This window comes from Ziziphus jujuba, chromosome 4, assembly GCF_031755915.1.
Source record: "Ziziphus jujuba cultivar Dongzao chromosome 4, ASM3175591v1".
In the NCBI taxonomy this organism is placed as follows: domain Eukaryota; kingdom Viridiplantae; phylum Streptophyta; class Magnoliopsida; order Rosales; family Rhamnaceae; genus Ziziphus; species Ziziphus jujuba.
This window is the reverse complement of record NC_083382.1, coordinates 27136581-27151402: the sequence shown is the minus strand read 5'-3', so window position 1 is coordinate 27151402 and position 14822 is coordinate 27136581. Positions and strand designations below refer to the sequence as shown.

General features: G+C 30.3%; 2 protein-coding genes across 6 annotated transcripts; one reads left to right on the top strand and one right to left on the bottom strand.

Moving 5' to 3' along the window:
• Positions 1-31: 31 nt before the first annotated feature.
• LOC107416538 (uncharacterized) lies at positions 32-5778 on the bottom strand. 2 transcript variants are annotated; one of them, XM_048472660.2, is made up of 13 exons: positions 5189-5768; positions 4914-5011; positions 4721-4807; positions 4461-4611; positions 3622-4356; positions 3114-3256; positions 2785-2973; positions 2605-2695; positions 2349-2517; positions 1394-1504; positions 1167-1254; positions 641-749; positions 32-307 (listed from the first exon to the last, which is right to left on the bottom strand). In XM_048472660.2, the coding sequence occupies exons 1-12, from the start codon at positions 5375-5377 to the stop codon at positions 683-685; spliced, it is 2118 nt and encodes a 705-aa protein (XP_048328617.2). In that variant the 5' UTR covers positions 5378-5768; the 3' UTR covers positions 32-307; positions 641-682. The 2 variants fall into 2 exon arrangements, with proteins under 2 accessions (XP_048328617.2, XP_048328619.2); XM_048472662.2 differs by lacking the exon at positions 2785-2973 and having other exon boundaries at positions 5189-5778.
• Positions 5779-10131: 4353 nt separating this feature from the next.
• LOC107416530 (RHOMBOID-like protein 9, chloroplastic) lies at positions 10132-14022 on the top strand. 4 transcript variants are annotated; one of them, XM_016025030.4, is made up of 7 exons: positions 10132-10290; positions 11166-11727; positions 11817-12039; positions 12165-12330; positions 12637-12807; positions 13398-13552; positions 13681-14022. In XM_016025030.4, the coding sequence occupies exons 1-7, from the start codon at positions 10234-10236 to the stop codon at positions 13937-13939; spliced, it is 1593 nt and encodes a 530-aa protein (XP_015880516.3). In that variant the 5' UTR covers positions 10132-10233; the 3' UTR covers positions 13940-14022. The 4 variants fall into 4 exon arrangements, with proteins under 4 accessions (XP_015880516.3, XP_015880519.3, XP_015880517.3 ...); XM_016025033.4 differs by having other exon boundaries at positions 11811-12039; XM_016025031.4 differs by lacking the exon at positions 10132-10290 and adding an exon at positions 10323-10485 and having other exon boundaries at positions 11811-12039.
• The last annotated feature ends 800 nt before the right edge of the window (positions 14023-14822 follow it).

Sequence of the window (14822 nt, the reverse complement as noted above, 5' to 3'; positions counted from 1 at the left end):
ATATTTTTGACGTTATAAGAAAATGACTGGATTATTGTTCAAAAAGTAATTCATGGACTATATTACTTTAAACAAGAATCAATTTTTCATGTTACATTTTTCCGCTACAAATCAAATTCAGACTACATAAACACCATTTCTTAGGCAGCTGGGATTCTTGTCTCCAAAAATATACAGGAGGTCAGCTTTACTCTTTACATTTACAAAAATAATACTGACCAGAAATGGAAACCAGATACTACATCTGAAGCAACTTCAAAGAATCAGCAGCCGACCAAACTTTTTGATCTCTACCTTGCCTGCCTGCCTGCTCCACAGAAACAAAATGGTAATAATGTCTTTATTAGTGTAATTTTTAACATTTTGAGTAAGAACAAAATGTACTTGTATGCCTTCATTGTTGCGTTCTCAAACAGGGAAAAGTTCATAATGTAGATTTAAAATCCTTTTAAGAATAGGGCCGATTCAACCAAATAGTTTTTCAATCAAAACCACGTCATAGCCATAGCTTCTAAACCCAACCCACGAAAACTAAGGCTTTAATACTTCAAAAGGCACTTAACTGGAAAATCCACTTCCATTACAATTGAACATCCAAATTATATGCTTGCAAATAGTGAGGAATATGAAGTGATGTTACCTAATAATGGCTAAAAATTGTTCAATTATTCTCTCAATCAAGTTATACATCTTGCACCATGCTTCTACAAGGTACAGTCCGAGAAGTAATTTGACTGCTCCTCTTTGCCCTGAGATTTGGAAATCTTCAAAATTAAAACACCATCCTTCAACCTCCCACCATACATAATAAGAGAGAAATGTCACAAGAGGAAACAATTTAGAAACTAACATGCAAGGACTTCTACATGGTAGAAACTTCCTTGAGCCTATGTTAATTAAAAAAGTATATCATCTATATATGCAATAAAATGCTCCAAGTTATCCTCCAAAAGATCCCTTACCAAGAATATTGGAATTATTTCAGGAAAAAAATTTCTATGAACATATGCATAATAGGGTCCCAACTTTTTAGAATTCTTTATGCCGAACAAATTTGGCTCTGATATCCCCTCTTAACAGCTAGATATACATGAAATGCAAACCCTCAAGAGAACTTCATGAAACGAGTCCATAAGAACAAGTCATTACTGAAAGTAAAAAGTTACCGTATGTATTTTTCTATTGATTCTTTCTGTTCAGAACCATAAACAAACCATTTATCAACCTCTCCATCAGCATCCCAGCTCCCCATATCTGTACATTATGTTTTGTTAATTACAAAAACAAAACTATAAAAAGAAAAGGGGGGGGGGGGGGGGGGGGGGGGGAAGGCATAATATCATAGAATGGATCCTGCAGATATTTATATTTGATGCATAAAAGTAAAACTAGCCTTGAAGCAAGATATCTGGTTCACTAGTAAAGCACTTTAATTTCCAAAAAACACGGCCTTCAGCATCCAAAAGATTAGGCTCCGTTCTAACAGCATCAGATCTTTGACTTTCTGTAAAATAATAAGATAAATCATCGGCCACATAATAAAGAAATTGGAAAAATAAAAAAATAACCCCAAAAAAAAAAAAAAAAAAAGGAACCCACCACCAACTCAATTGCTAAAGTTGTTGTTGATAGCTAAGTTAATAGAAATCATTCGACGAGACTTATTTTCTCGACCTTTCAAGTTTCTATGATCTTCTACTTCTCATTTCATACATTAATAAACTAGATTGCAATATACAACATGAAAAACAATCCTCTCTTGTAGTTTCAAAAGAGAATTAACTTTCTACAACTAATAACTTGTTTGTATTTGTACAAAAAGAAATAAAAATATGCAGAATATTATACATATCTAGTTTGATACCAAGTTTCCTAGAAGTCCTCATCAAAGACACAAGGTGACGACTCACAAATAATATCTAGTTTTGGACCTGATATGGCAGAGGCAGACCATTCCTCCACTAATTGCATACACTTGTCAGATGAGCAATTACAATTTTCCACACAGAACGGAAGATTTAGCCTTTATTTCTCAAAAAAGTCAGAAATTTCCTCATCACTTTTTTACTCCACTAAATCTAATTATTATTTCTCCAACACTGAAAAGTTGTAAAACAGCTCATATGCCAAGGGATGAAAGTGAAACTCCACAAATAAGGATAGACAAGTTCCACCTTTCAAATGCTAGGTGCATTAGAATAAAAAACCAAAAGATTCCCTGAAAGTTATTAATTGTAATGAAAGAGCTAAACTAGAATAATCATTTTGCATATTTCATATTAATGTTTTCCAATATAAAGCAAAGTCAAATTAGCATTGAAGATATAAATACTGGGAGCTAAACATACTCTTAGGAACAGCCCCCATTGCCTCAAGAATCTCAGCATGAGCTCGAGCTGCATCAATTTTTATTTTTGAAACAACAGCCTCATGCTCTGAAATTGAAAGGGGAGCACCACTGTTTTCAATGATAGCTTTTGCAACCTCATCCTGCAACTTCTGCTTGATAACCTTTTCCTGCATATAAAATTCTTTAAAAATGGAAACCAATAAAAGTAACATTTCAATATGCTCTTAGAGATGTTTGGCTTATTCTCATATTACCTTGCTCTTTGCAGCACCAACCTTTTCTTTTGCTTCTTTTGCTCTGTCTACAAATGTTGCATTTTGCTCATCAATCCAACTCCTCAACTTTCTGGAAGAGAAAATTTTAATCATTTTCTAAACTGAAAACAAAAGAAACATTTAAACAATAAAGCAGTGCTTCAGATCTCTTCTACTGACACTGTGCAAAGAGCATCATCACAGAGAAAATTTAAGATTCTAAGTTTCTTTGAGAAGCTTAAACCATCATATCCCTTGCCATCTCTACCAAAACACAATGAAGATAGTTCCTTTGGTAAACATTTGGATTCAGAAATGCATTTCTCCAAAATAGGGACCCATGAATTTTTGCCACTTGAGGAAACAGACCTAAAAACAGAAATTTCCGAAATAATCAATTATTTCATCCAAGTCACTACTTCAATAGAACTCACTGCACATAATAAAAAGTTTATACTGAATTCAATTACGAAGTTTATGTAAATATAACAAATAGGAAGATTTCTTACTCCTCTCGTACATCCTCTTGTATAAGGGACAAGAGCTGAGTGTGAATTCGAACAATTGTGGAATACTGTCCTCCACGTCCACTTCGTCCACGTATCAATTCGCGAAGTACAGCTTCAGCTTGTCCTTTCTTAACATCGAAAACCTAAAGAAGAAGAGTAAATATGAAATAAAAAAGATATATAAATCCATAGTCATGCATGCTTTACCACATATAGTAACCATTTAATACTTGGCATAACAGAGAACAGATTGGCATTTGAGCATTAAAAGAGTCCTTGAATCATTATTTTGTGAAATATTTTGTAAACCATAAATTTTGATACCAGCACTCATCTCAATTCATAACACTTTACAGAACAGCTTAATATTTCCAAGAGCAGTCATAAGAATATAAAACAACTTGATCATACACCATCAAGATTTCGCCTGGAGAACAAATATAAAGCAATCAGCTCTAATAAAAGTATGTAAAGAATAAAAGCCTCAATCAGATGTCGAAATAATTACCTTTCCAAAAGTTGCAAAAAACTCTAAAAACTGCAATGCATGCCCAACGTCTTCAGGAGGCAATTCAATGCCAACTACTGTCGTTAAGATGGTGCCCTGAGGCAAAGGAAGGTCTATGTCAACTTTTCTATCCTCGAGATTCAAGGTACACTTCTTGAGAGCCTTCTTCTTGGCCTTAGCATTATCTTCTTTCAGTGTATTAGAAACTCTTGGATCTTGTTGCCCATCATTGACTTTCCTCTCCTCTTCTGGTTTTGCTGGACCCGAAGAAACATCATTTAAAACCCTTTTCTTTTTACGTTTTTTCTCTGAGAGAATGCAATCATCCTTCCTTTTTGTTTCCACTTCCTTTTTGAATGTTTTCTCAGAAACTATAGGCTTTCCTAAGGTAGTCTGGTTTGAGAAAGTTCCACCATCTTTATTGCCATTATTTACTTCCTTTAATCCGTCCCTCTTTACTTTCTTACTTCTGTTGTTTGAGAGATTACCATCATCTTTATTACCATTACTTACATCCTTTAATCCATCCCTCTTTACTTTCTTACTTTTGTTGATTGAGAAATTCCCATCATCTTTATTGCTACCACTTACTTCCTTTAATCCATCCCTCTTTACTTTCTTACTTTTGTTGTGGCCAGATAATGGTAATGAATTTGGAGATGTTGAGTTTGCCTCAATCTTTCCATCAAAAGAATTTTCCTTTCCTCTTTTCCTTGGTGAAATCACCACAGGTTCCTGTCAACTCGCAAAAACAGAGGCTTATTAGTTTATATGAACAAACACATAACCCATCAAACAAACATCCTAAAAATAAAAACAAAAATAATAATAAGCTTTACCTTGTTTGATACATCAGGCTTTTTAGGCGAAACAACCAAATTATTCAAATTTCCCGGTCCTTTAAGAAGCAACATTTCAGAAACTGAGTTAAACCCAGTTGCCTTAGCTGCATGAACAAGAACTCCAGTGGGCTTGTGACCGCGTTTCTTCCTAAAGAACAGACAAAACAATACAAATTAACAGCGCTTCTTTGAAACCACTAGCATATCAACTCTAACTATTATATTGGAAAAAAAGTTAGCTAGCAAGAAACACTTACATGCAGAAACTGCAATTACAAATGCCTCTGCATTTGGGACAGTTCCAATCATCCAGCAGTGCCATTTCTTCTGCGTTTTCTCCATATCTAAATTCATTATATAACCCCAATTAAGTATTCGGCATGTAAATGCATAAAAAAATAAAAAATAAAAAAACAAATGATACAAAAAATTCTCGGCAAAGCAAAAAACCTGTTGGATAGGCATTTGTGACAAAAGTTGATGGTACAGAGCCTGTCTTTTTTCAGGTTCTTACACGACGCCACGAAATCCCTAGTTTTTTGACGGCACTGCAGCGTGCAAGTAATTCTAACATTAAAAACAAAGAAAGAAAAGAGGAGAAGACACCTAAAAAAATAAATAAATAAATAATTTCTCCACATTTTCTCACCAGCCAAACAGAATATACAAGTGGGCACAATACGAAAACCTAAAAAGAAACAAAAAACAAAAAACAAAAAAATCACCTGATGACAAGTCTTGCCATTCTGAGAATCGTAGATTCTGCTTCCGACGACGCGTACACCGGGGCACTTCGAGCGCTTGGGTTGGTTTGCACTATCGCCATCTTGTTGTTTCCTCTTGTTGGTTTCGCTGCGTTCCATCTTCTTAGCTGAAACCATTTTCTGGGAAGCAGGGCTTGAAGCTATTGCCATCCCCTATTATTTTCCGTACTCTCTCTCTCTCTCTCTCTCTCTCTCTCTCTCTCTCTCTACAACGAACAAAAACGATGTTAGAAGTGGGAAACGCCGGCTTTTGGGGCTTTTTGACACCTTTTGTTCGAAATTTTCGCTTCGTTCCCTCTTTCCCCAGGCACTGGCGCCAGATTTTTAATTCGCTCTGAAAATTTCATTTATTTTTGATTGAAATGTTTTGAACGGTCGCGCCAATTGTCAATTCCAATTTTTTTTTTCTTTTTTTCCCACTAAGTCCTTTTTAATTTGTGATTAATATTAGAATTAATTAAACAAACACTTTTGAGGGGGCAGGTCAATAGGTAAAGTAATATTCAGTCATGATTGTTCTTTTAAAGTAAATAATCTCCTACACTCTCTTTAATTTTTTTTTATTTTTTTTAACCACTTTTTCACTCTGAAAAGAAGGCTACCAGATCTTATAGGAACATAGACTAAGCTAAAACCTTTATTTTGATGGATTCTTTGTCACACCCTTTTGATAGTGGTATTTACAAAACAACAAACAACTCAATTACTAAAGTTCTAAATGAATATGGATAGTTAACTTTATCACTTAATAAATAGTCTGTAATATTATAATATATAGGTCACATAAATATATATATATATATATATATATATTTGTATTGCTTACAATTAATATATAAATTTCTTTTTAATTTACTACATATTAATCATAAAATCTCTAAAGTTTCGTTTTAATTACATTGTCATTTTCCTGCAAAATTTTTTTTAATCTTACATATAGATTGAATTTATGGGAATTTATATAATGTTAATTACATTTTAATTAATTAATATTTAAACATAAATGCATTTTGTGATTTTAGCAACGATGAATTTTTTTTCAAAAGAAAATTAATTTATTTTCAAGTGCTATGGGTATTAAGTTGTTTATTGATGGATATCTTATTATTTCATTCAACAAATTGTCGCATGATACCCTGCTTTACGGTGCAAATTATTTTACTTGTCAAAAATATATATATATATATATCAAATATACATAAACAAATATTATCAATAACTTAAAAAAAATTAAAGGTTAAGTGAATTACGGCATGATTATCATTATTTTATTTTACATTAGCATTATTATTTATTAAAATATAGATTTTGGTGCTACTAAAATGATAACTATTTTATTTTATTTTTTCTTTGGCAAAGTCTAATATATATTTTAAAAGGCAATACTATGGTATGAAATTTTTTACCGAAATTTTGATGACAAAGGTGATACTGTTTTAATGATTACTAAATCAATCATTAAAACCATCAACAGGGTCTCAACAATTCTTGAGGCCCAGGCCAAAAACAATATTGGGGATTTAATTAAATATTATTTTTAATAAAATAGATTTTTTTATATAAAATGTATACTTTTTTGGTTTTTTAATATAAAGTTACTAATTGAATTTTTATATTCAATATTTGATAATAAATTCTTCTTAATAAATAAAACTGCTAAACTATTTAATAGTTGAACATAAATAAAATTTATTAATTTTAATTTTTAAAACTTCTTTCCATTTAAGCTATACTAACAAAAAACAATAAATCCATGCATTGGAAAAAAATTATTTTTTTTATAAAGTTTAATATCTTAAATGCTATTTTTATTTATAAATTTTTTTTATTTTTTAGGCTTTTAGTTCTCAAAATAAATCTAATCAATTTATTCGAACTAAGATATAAATAACAAAATGGAAGTGGAAACTAGGAAAACACGAAGTCTAGTTTTTTATGAATAGAAAAAATAATTAATAAATAATTAAAATCATAAATTCATAGAAAATAAAAAATATTATGAGAATAAATAATATAAATTTATTAAAATTAATAATAATTTACAAGTTACTATTTCTTTTAAAGTCATCCAAATCAAAATTGTAAATTATATAGGTTGGATATCAAAATTAGACAAATATAAAAAATGAATGAATGAGAAAGGATAAAAATAAATAAGCCAGGTAAGAAAAAAGCATAAACAAATTAGAAAAAAAAATGTATAAATAAAAGAAGTATTTAATATGTTTCTCTTTTTTTTAATTATTAAAAATCTAATCAATTATAGAACATAAAATATTTAATTGATCTTAATTGATGTTATTTTTCAAGGATAAAAGTTATTAAAGATAATTAATGTAATAAATGATCAATTAAAATTCATCTAAAAAAATAAATAATCAATTAAAAATAATTTAAAACTCATTTTTTAAGTTAAAATTCTTATATTTTCAAAATAAACTAATAATTATATTCTATTTAATAAACACAGGTATATATCATATATATGAAATTCTATTTAATAAATGTATGTATATATTATATATATGGAATCTTTTTTGGGATTCCAATAAAATGGGGCTAGATATAAGCCTTGATAGCCTATGCCTTAAGTCGGCCTTGGCCATTAAAAAATATTAAATCATTATATTCCAAAAAAGTTTGATTATTCTAAATTTGCTCTATTTTAAAATAAAAAAGAGTAGGAGATTTATATAATGTTAATTACACTTTAATTAATTAATATTTAAACATAAATGCATTTTGTGATTTTAGCAATGATGAATTTTTTTTCAAAAGAAAATTAATTTATTTTCAAGTGCTATGGGTATTAAATTGTTTATCGATGGATATCTTATTATTTCATTCAACAAATTATGGCATGATACCTTACTTTACAGTGCAAATTATTTTATCTGTAAAAATACATACATATATATATATATATCAAATATACATAAACAAATATTATCAATAACTTTAAAAAATTAAAGGTTAAGTGAACTACAGCATTATTATCATTATTTTATTTTATATTAGCATTATTATTTATTAAAATATAGATTCTGTTGCTACTAAAATGATAACTATTTTTTTTTTCTGAAAATAAAAGGATAAACATTGTATAAGTTTTTATTTTTTTATTTTTTCTTTGGCAAAGTCTAAAATATATTTTAAAAGACAATACTATGATATGATATTTTTGAACGAAATTTTGATACAAAGGTGACAGTGTTTTAATGATTATTAAATCAATCATTAAAACCATTAGGGCCGTCTCAACAACTCTTGGGCGTAGGCCTAAAACAATATTGGATGTTTAATTAAATATTATTTTTATATTCAATATTTGATAATAATTCTTTCTTAATGAATAAAACTACTAAATTAATTAATAGTTGAACATAAATAAGATTTATTAATTTTAATTTTGAAAATTTTTTTCCACTTAAATTACACTAACAAAAAATAATAAATTCATGCATTGGAAAAAAATTATTTTTTTTATAAAGTTTAATATCTCAAATACTATTTTTATTTATAAATTTATGTTATCTTTTAGGCTTTTAATTTTCAAAATAAATATAATCAATTTATTCGAATTAAGATATAAATAAAGAAATGAAAGTGAAAACTAGAGAAACGCGAAATGTAGTTTTTTATGAATAGCAAAAACAATTAGTAAATAATTAAAATTCTAAATTCATATAAAATAAGAAAGAAAAATTTAAAATATTATGAGAATGAACCATATAAATTCATTAAAATTAATAACAATTTACAAGTTATTTTTTCTTTTAGAATCATCTGAATAAAAATTACAAATTATATAGGTTGTATATCAAAATTAAACAAATATAAAAAATAAGTGAATAAAAAAGTATAAAAATGAATAAGCCAGGTAAGAAAAAAGCACAAACAAATTAGAAAATGTGTATAAATAAAAAAAGTACTTAACATATATTTTTTTATTATTATTAAAATCTAATCAATTATAAAATATAAAATTTTTAATTGAACTTAATTGGTGTTATTTTTTAAAGATAAAAATAATTTAAAATAATTATCACAACAAATAATAAATTAAAATTTATCTTAAAAAAATAAATAATTAATTAAAAATAATTTAAAATTTTTTTTAATTAAAATTTTTACATTTTCAAAATAAACTAATAATTATATTCTATTTCATAAATACATGTATATATTATATAAATGGAATCTTTTTTGGGATACCAATAAAATGGGGGCCTAGGCGCCTTAACCGGCCTTGACCGTTAATAAATATTAAATCACTATATTCCAAAAAGTTTGATTATTCTAAAGTTGCTCTATTTTAAATTAAAAAGAATAGGAGATTTAACCTGAGCATGATAAAATCCACGAAACAGAGATGCATACTTAGTACTTTCACCATCAAAAATTATTAATTAGAAACACATAACTCTTTTTAAATTTTTAATATTAAATATAATTCAAAAGAGTAAATTTTTTAATATTACCTGTTAATCGATGCTTTCGTCGTCAATGGCCATGAATATCATTTTGTTTTTTTTGAAAAAAAAAAGAGAAAGAAATATGTATGTATATTTTGTATTTAATAGCCTGTCAATTACAAGGAACCTTTTTCCTTTTTTGTGAAATGAGAAATCCTAGCGTCCGTAGCAATCGCCTGTGTGTTAGTGTCAGTGTTAGGCTCGCATCAATTGTTGGACACAGCCACAAGGGCCAGGACCAAGCGGGTCCAAGGAATAGAATAAAGAAAATCCAATGTGGGACAAAGTGGTAAACCAAACTAGAGGTGGAGATAGAGAGAGCCACAGGTGGCAATATCTTAATGGGTCAACAGAGATAAGGCAGGATTCATTTTGGATTTCAGTTGTTCTTTTCCATCAATCGTCCAAGTTTGTCCTACCATCTCTTGTTGTGTCACAAGCTGTTGTATGTAATACGTTTGTGTGTATGTGCATTTGGCCAAACTAGACTTCCATTAATGGAACTTCTTGTACTAACAGCCTTTGAATTGAATGTGCCCCCACTCTTCCCTTTTGAAAGCTCTGACTGACACCCCATTTCAGATATCTGTGAGTTTTATCTTCTACTTCTATCCTATTCAATTTGTCTGTTTATTTTTGCATTCCATTTTTTTTTTCCCCCCTATATCTTTCTTTTTTTTCCTTTACCATGTTTAGTTGCTGAGAGGAAAAACATATATGTATATATATATTTTGCTGTCATGGATTTAAGAATATGATGAAACTCAACTTTAACTTTTCCATGTATGTCGTTTTAAATTCAGCCTGAATGGAAGATATATTTTTTCTTAACGTTGAGTTGGAAGAATAGTTGTCTTTTGTCCTTCTTCTTTGCAAATTATTATTGTTAGCAAAAAGAGTGAAGATCCTGTGTTTGAAGTTTTGCTTTCATGTGTGTATGGTTGGCCTCTACCTGCACTGCATGTTTTGTCCGGTTGCAAATTTAGGACCTTGATAGTCCACCGATAAAACCCAATTCGAGCCTTTAATTCTGGATAGATACTGGTTTTTACTAGTGGTTATTTATTTATTATCATTGCAACTGGTTTTTAACTGGGAATGACAAGCTGAGATTGATTTCATATAACAATGGTTATAACTTTTTGTGGTCTGACTTGCTTTCATCAGATTTCGTCACATATGCCTTTCTTTAATGCTAGCATAGAAGTAGAAGGTGACAGACTCTGTTGTTGAATTCTATGCACATAAACATACTAAATTTACCAACATCCAAAACCCTCGAGTAGTGGTTTACAAACTAAGATTATAAGAACCTGAAACTCCTTTTGATTCTGTTTCAGAACTATGTTATTAGTTTTATTTTTATTTTTTTAATTATTATTTGCATTACATATACTTGTGTGGAATTGTTTCATTTTGGATGGCTCTAGTTGCTCATACCACTATGCTCATTTTTCTTTCAGAACTACATGGCCGTGGTTCCGATATGCTACAAAATTCCCTGTAGAGGCCAAACACAACCAATTCAAAATGTAATGAGAGAGAGTGACAGAGGCTTTACATGTGACTATATCGCCATTGTTGATGGTCCTAGGTGTTTTTCCTCGGTATCTAGTGACATTTGCAGGAAATGGCATTCATTATGTCCTAATATTGATGTCTTGATAAAAACAAAGACAAGAGGCAATGCACCTAGAGGACCACTTCATTATGGAGGTTCTTCGCTGTTTAAAAACATGAACGAAGTAACTGCCTTGCAGACGAGATGTAAGGCACAACACCATCTGAGATCAAAAATATCAGGAGATGATTCACACAACAGGATGTGGTATGCCTTGGATTCTAGTACCAGCGAGAAGCAGCTTAGATCATTAGGTTCTTATTTTGGAAAACTCCAAGATGGCACAAATTCAGTTTCTTCAAATTCTTCAAATAAGACAGAAGAGCTACTTAGTAGAAGTAGTCAATCTAGATTAAAGAAGGAGTTGGAAACACTCGAAGCATATCTTGACAAACTCAATAAAGGTAAGATGCTTTTATGCCAGTAGGTTTTGTAGCTTTCTGACTTGATAACTAAAAGAGACTTGAACTTATATGTTTTCTGACAGTTTCAGATGCAAACTCTAAAAAACATGTATCATCTTCTCTTGCTGAGCATACCATGAAAGCCAGTCCAGCGGCAAAACCATTATCTGAAAGTGAAGATTCTGAAAGAGGTGATGAGCAGAAAATGAATAGTTACATGAGCCAAAGAAGTAGGACTAGGAATGTGTATCAAAGTTCTAGCAGCTTTCAGGGGCAACAACAGTATGATGAGACTTCTGATCTCTACTTAATGTAAAGCCCTGCTTTTTCCTAAACGAATTCTTCTTGCTGTTATATATATGATAATATTTAAAATTTGCAGCCATTAGCTTATTATTATTTCTTCTAATGCTTCTTTACTCGATGTTTGGATGCAGATGTGTATTGGGTTCTATAAACATAGCAGTTTTTCTTTTTGAAATAGCTAGTCCAGTTAGGACCTCTGAGTTAGAGCTCTTTTCTCTTCCATTATTATATGGAGCAAAGATTAATCATTTAATCACAGTTGGAGAATGGTGGAGGCTTGTAACACCCATGTTTCTGGTACAAGATTTGATAACTGGGTTCGTGTTTCGATTCTGTAGTCTAAATTTTATTTGGTCGTCAGTTGTTATAAATTTGCTTTTATTGTTTAAGGGTTAAGACCATTGATTTTTAATGCGAATACAGTGAGGGAGTGAGGTCAAAATGGACAAGAAAAATTTTACAAACGCATTTGAAATCCGTTTGATTAAAATTATTGTACTGGGGTCCTTAAAATTTAATAAAATTTCCACTTTTTAAATGAGTGTAATTATTTTCTTACAACTTTTGTATATTCTACTTCTCATATACATTTGGCATATGCAGCACTCTGGAATTTTTCACATAGGTGTTGGTTGTTGGGCACTTCTTACATTTGGGCCTAAAGTTAGCAAAATCTATGGTTCGTTTACATGTGTCTTGATATATGTCCTTGGTGGAATCTCTGGCAACTTGATTAGCTTTCTCCATACACCAGAGCCAACCGTTGGTGGGACGGTATGCTGCAACACTTCTTTTTATTTTGTGATTGTTTTCGTATTGTACTGCTGCTTTTATTTATGCCTGAAAACCAAATACTAATTAGCTTGTGAAAATTTGTATGACTGTGAGTCTGACTGATCAAAATTTTTGACAAAGCAACAAATCAGAATTGTGCAGTTCGGTGTTACTGGTATTATAGGCATTGTTTCATCTATCAGAATCATCTTCTTTCTGTTGTTTTTTCTTTCTTTTTTTGGGAAAAATGGCGGCCGAAGCCCAAATAAAACTACCTTCTTTCTATTTTTACGCTCTATTGTCATGCTTTGCACTTGAAATCTTATAAATTTGGCATTTTTGTAACAACTTGATAGATTAGATTCAAAGCTTATTCCACCTGATTATCATTTTATGAGGCACAAATTTCACAAGGTCATCTGCATATTACCCTTAACTGCAAAAGAAAGATTGCAGCTTAAAATTTGTTTCTTTTTCCCCCCATGGATTGCTAGAACTTATTGTTGTTATAGCTGTTACTTTTTTAAGTTTGAGATTGGTTTTTCGTTTTCTTTCTACCTTTTCTGACATACAAAGCCCATTATACACAGGGACCAATATATGCCATAATTGGAGCTTGGCTTGTTTATCAAATCCAAAACAAAGATGTAATAGCAAAAGATGTTTCAGATAGTATGCTCCAAAAGGCAGTAATCACTACAGCTCTTGGCTGCATGTTAAGCAACTTTGGTCTAGTTGACAACTGGTAAGTAGTGTACGCATATAGATAAAGAAAATTGATTGTTTTCATTTGATTTTAATAGGAATACTATAATCATAATAGAACCATCTTTCAAAACCAGAAGGTAAATAATTATTTGGTAAATATTGCAGGACACATTTTGGTGCAGCTTTTACAGGCATGGCATATGCCTATTTCACATGCCCGACAATCCAACTGGGCGATGCATCTTCAAGAACAGGTCAAGAAGAAGGAATTTCACTTGTCAAAAGATCTGTAGACCCTTGCAAATCCCTTTTCTTCTTTAGCATCTTCATTCTTGTTTTAAGCTCTTTAGTTTTCTTTGTGGAACCTCCTTTGAACGATCTGGCATACATCAACTTTTGTATAGGCCTGTATTTAAAAGTGTGAGTTTATATTTTGTGTGTGTATATATATATATGTAGAAATATGTGTATATATATATATATATGTAATAAGGTCTTTTGATGATCTTTTCATGCACAAAATTCCAAACACATTCTATGTTGGTTGGAACCTCTGGAAATTTTGAATACTAATGGCGAGGTTTCAGAGATTAGACGAGTGTAACAAACTGATTACAGGCTACTATTGGCTATATGCTTTTATCTAATTCATTCATAGGTCAATAATCTTGAGGAATTTAAAAAAGAAAGTATTATGTTGTCTAATGGATATATGTAAAAGTTATAATTTAATGGAACATGGTCAAATTTAGAAGAATAACAATCAGTATGAGATATGCAACGAAGTCCTACAAACACTCCATTCTCTGTTTCACAGAATAATGTCACGGCCTAACTTTCTCAACATTTCTGTACGGCACTTAACACCTCCCTTTCTAAGTTAGCCTCCCTTTCTAAGTTAGTTTTTCCCACAAGCTAAGATAATGTGGAAGCTAAAAGTAATAAAAGCAAATAATGAAGTATAAAAAGTAGGAGAGTTTTAGAACGTTTGAGAGAATGTGGAAAATGTTTGTATTGCTAGGATGCTTGATTACATGGGTTCGATTACGATTACAAATGAGAGTTCTCCCCTTTATATAGACGGTTTGACACGTAGTTCAAAAATAAAATTTGATGCGTAGTTTGAAAATACAAGCTTCCAAATAATGTATACATTTCATAATCCTAGATGAGATTATAAAACATTCTACTAGATATTTATAAAGACTATATTAGATAGCTTACTAATTATATTAGTTTATAATATTTTTAAATATTCTAAAATTTTTTAGAGTTTTCTTGAATATCTAAAACCTTTTAGATTTTTT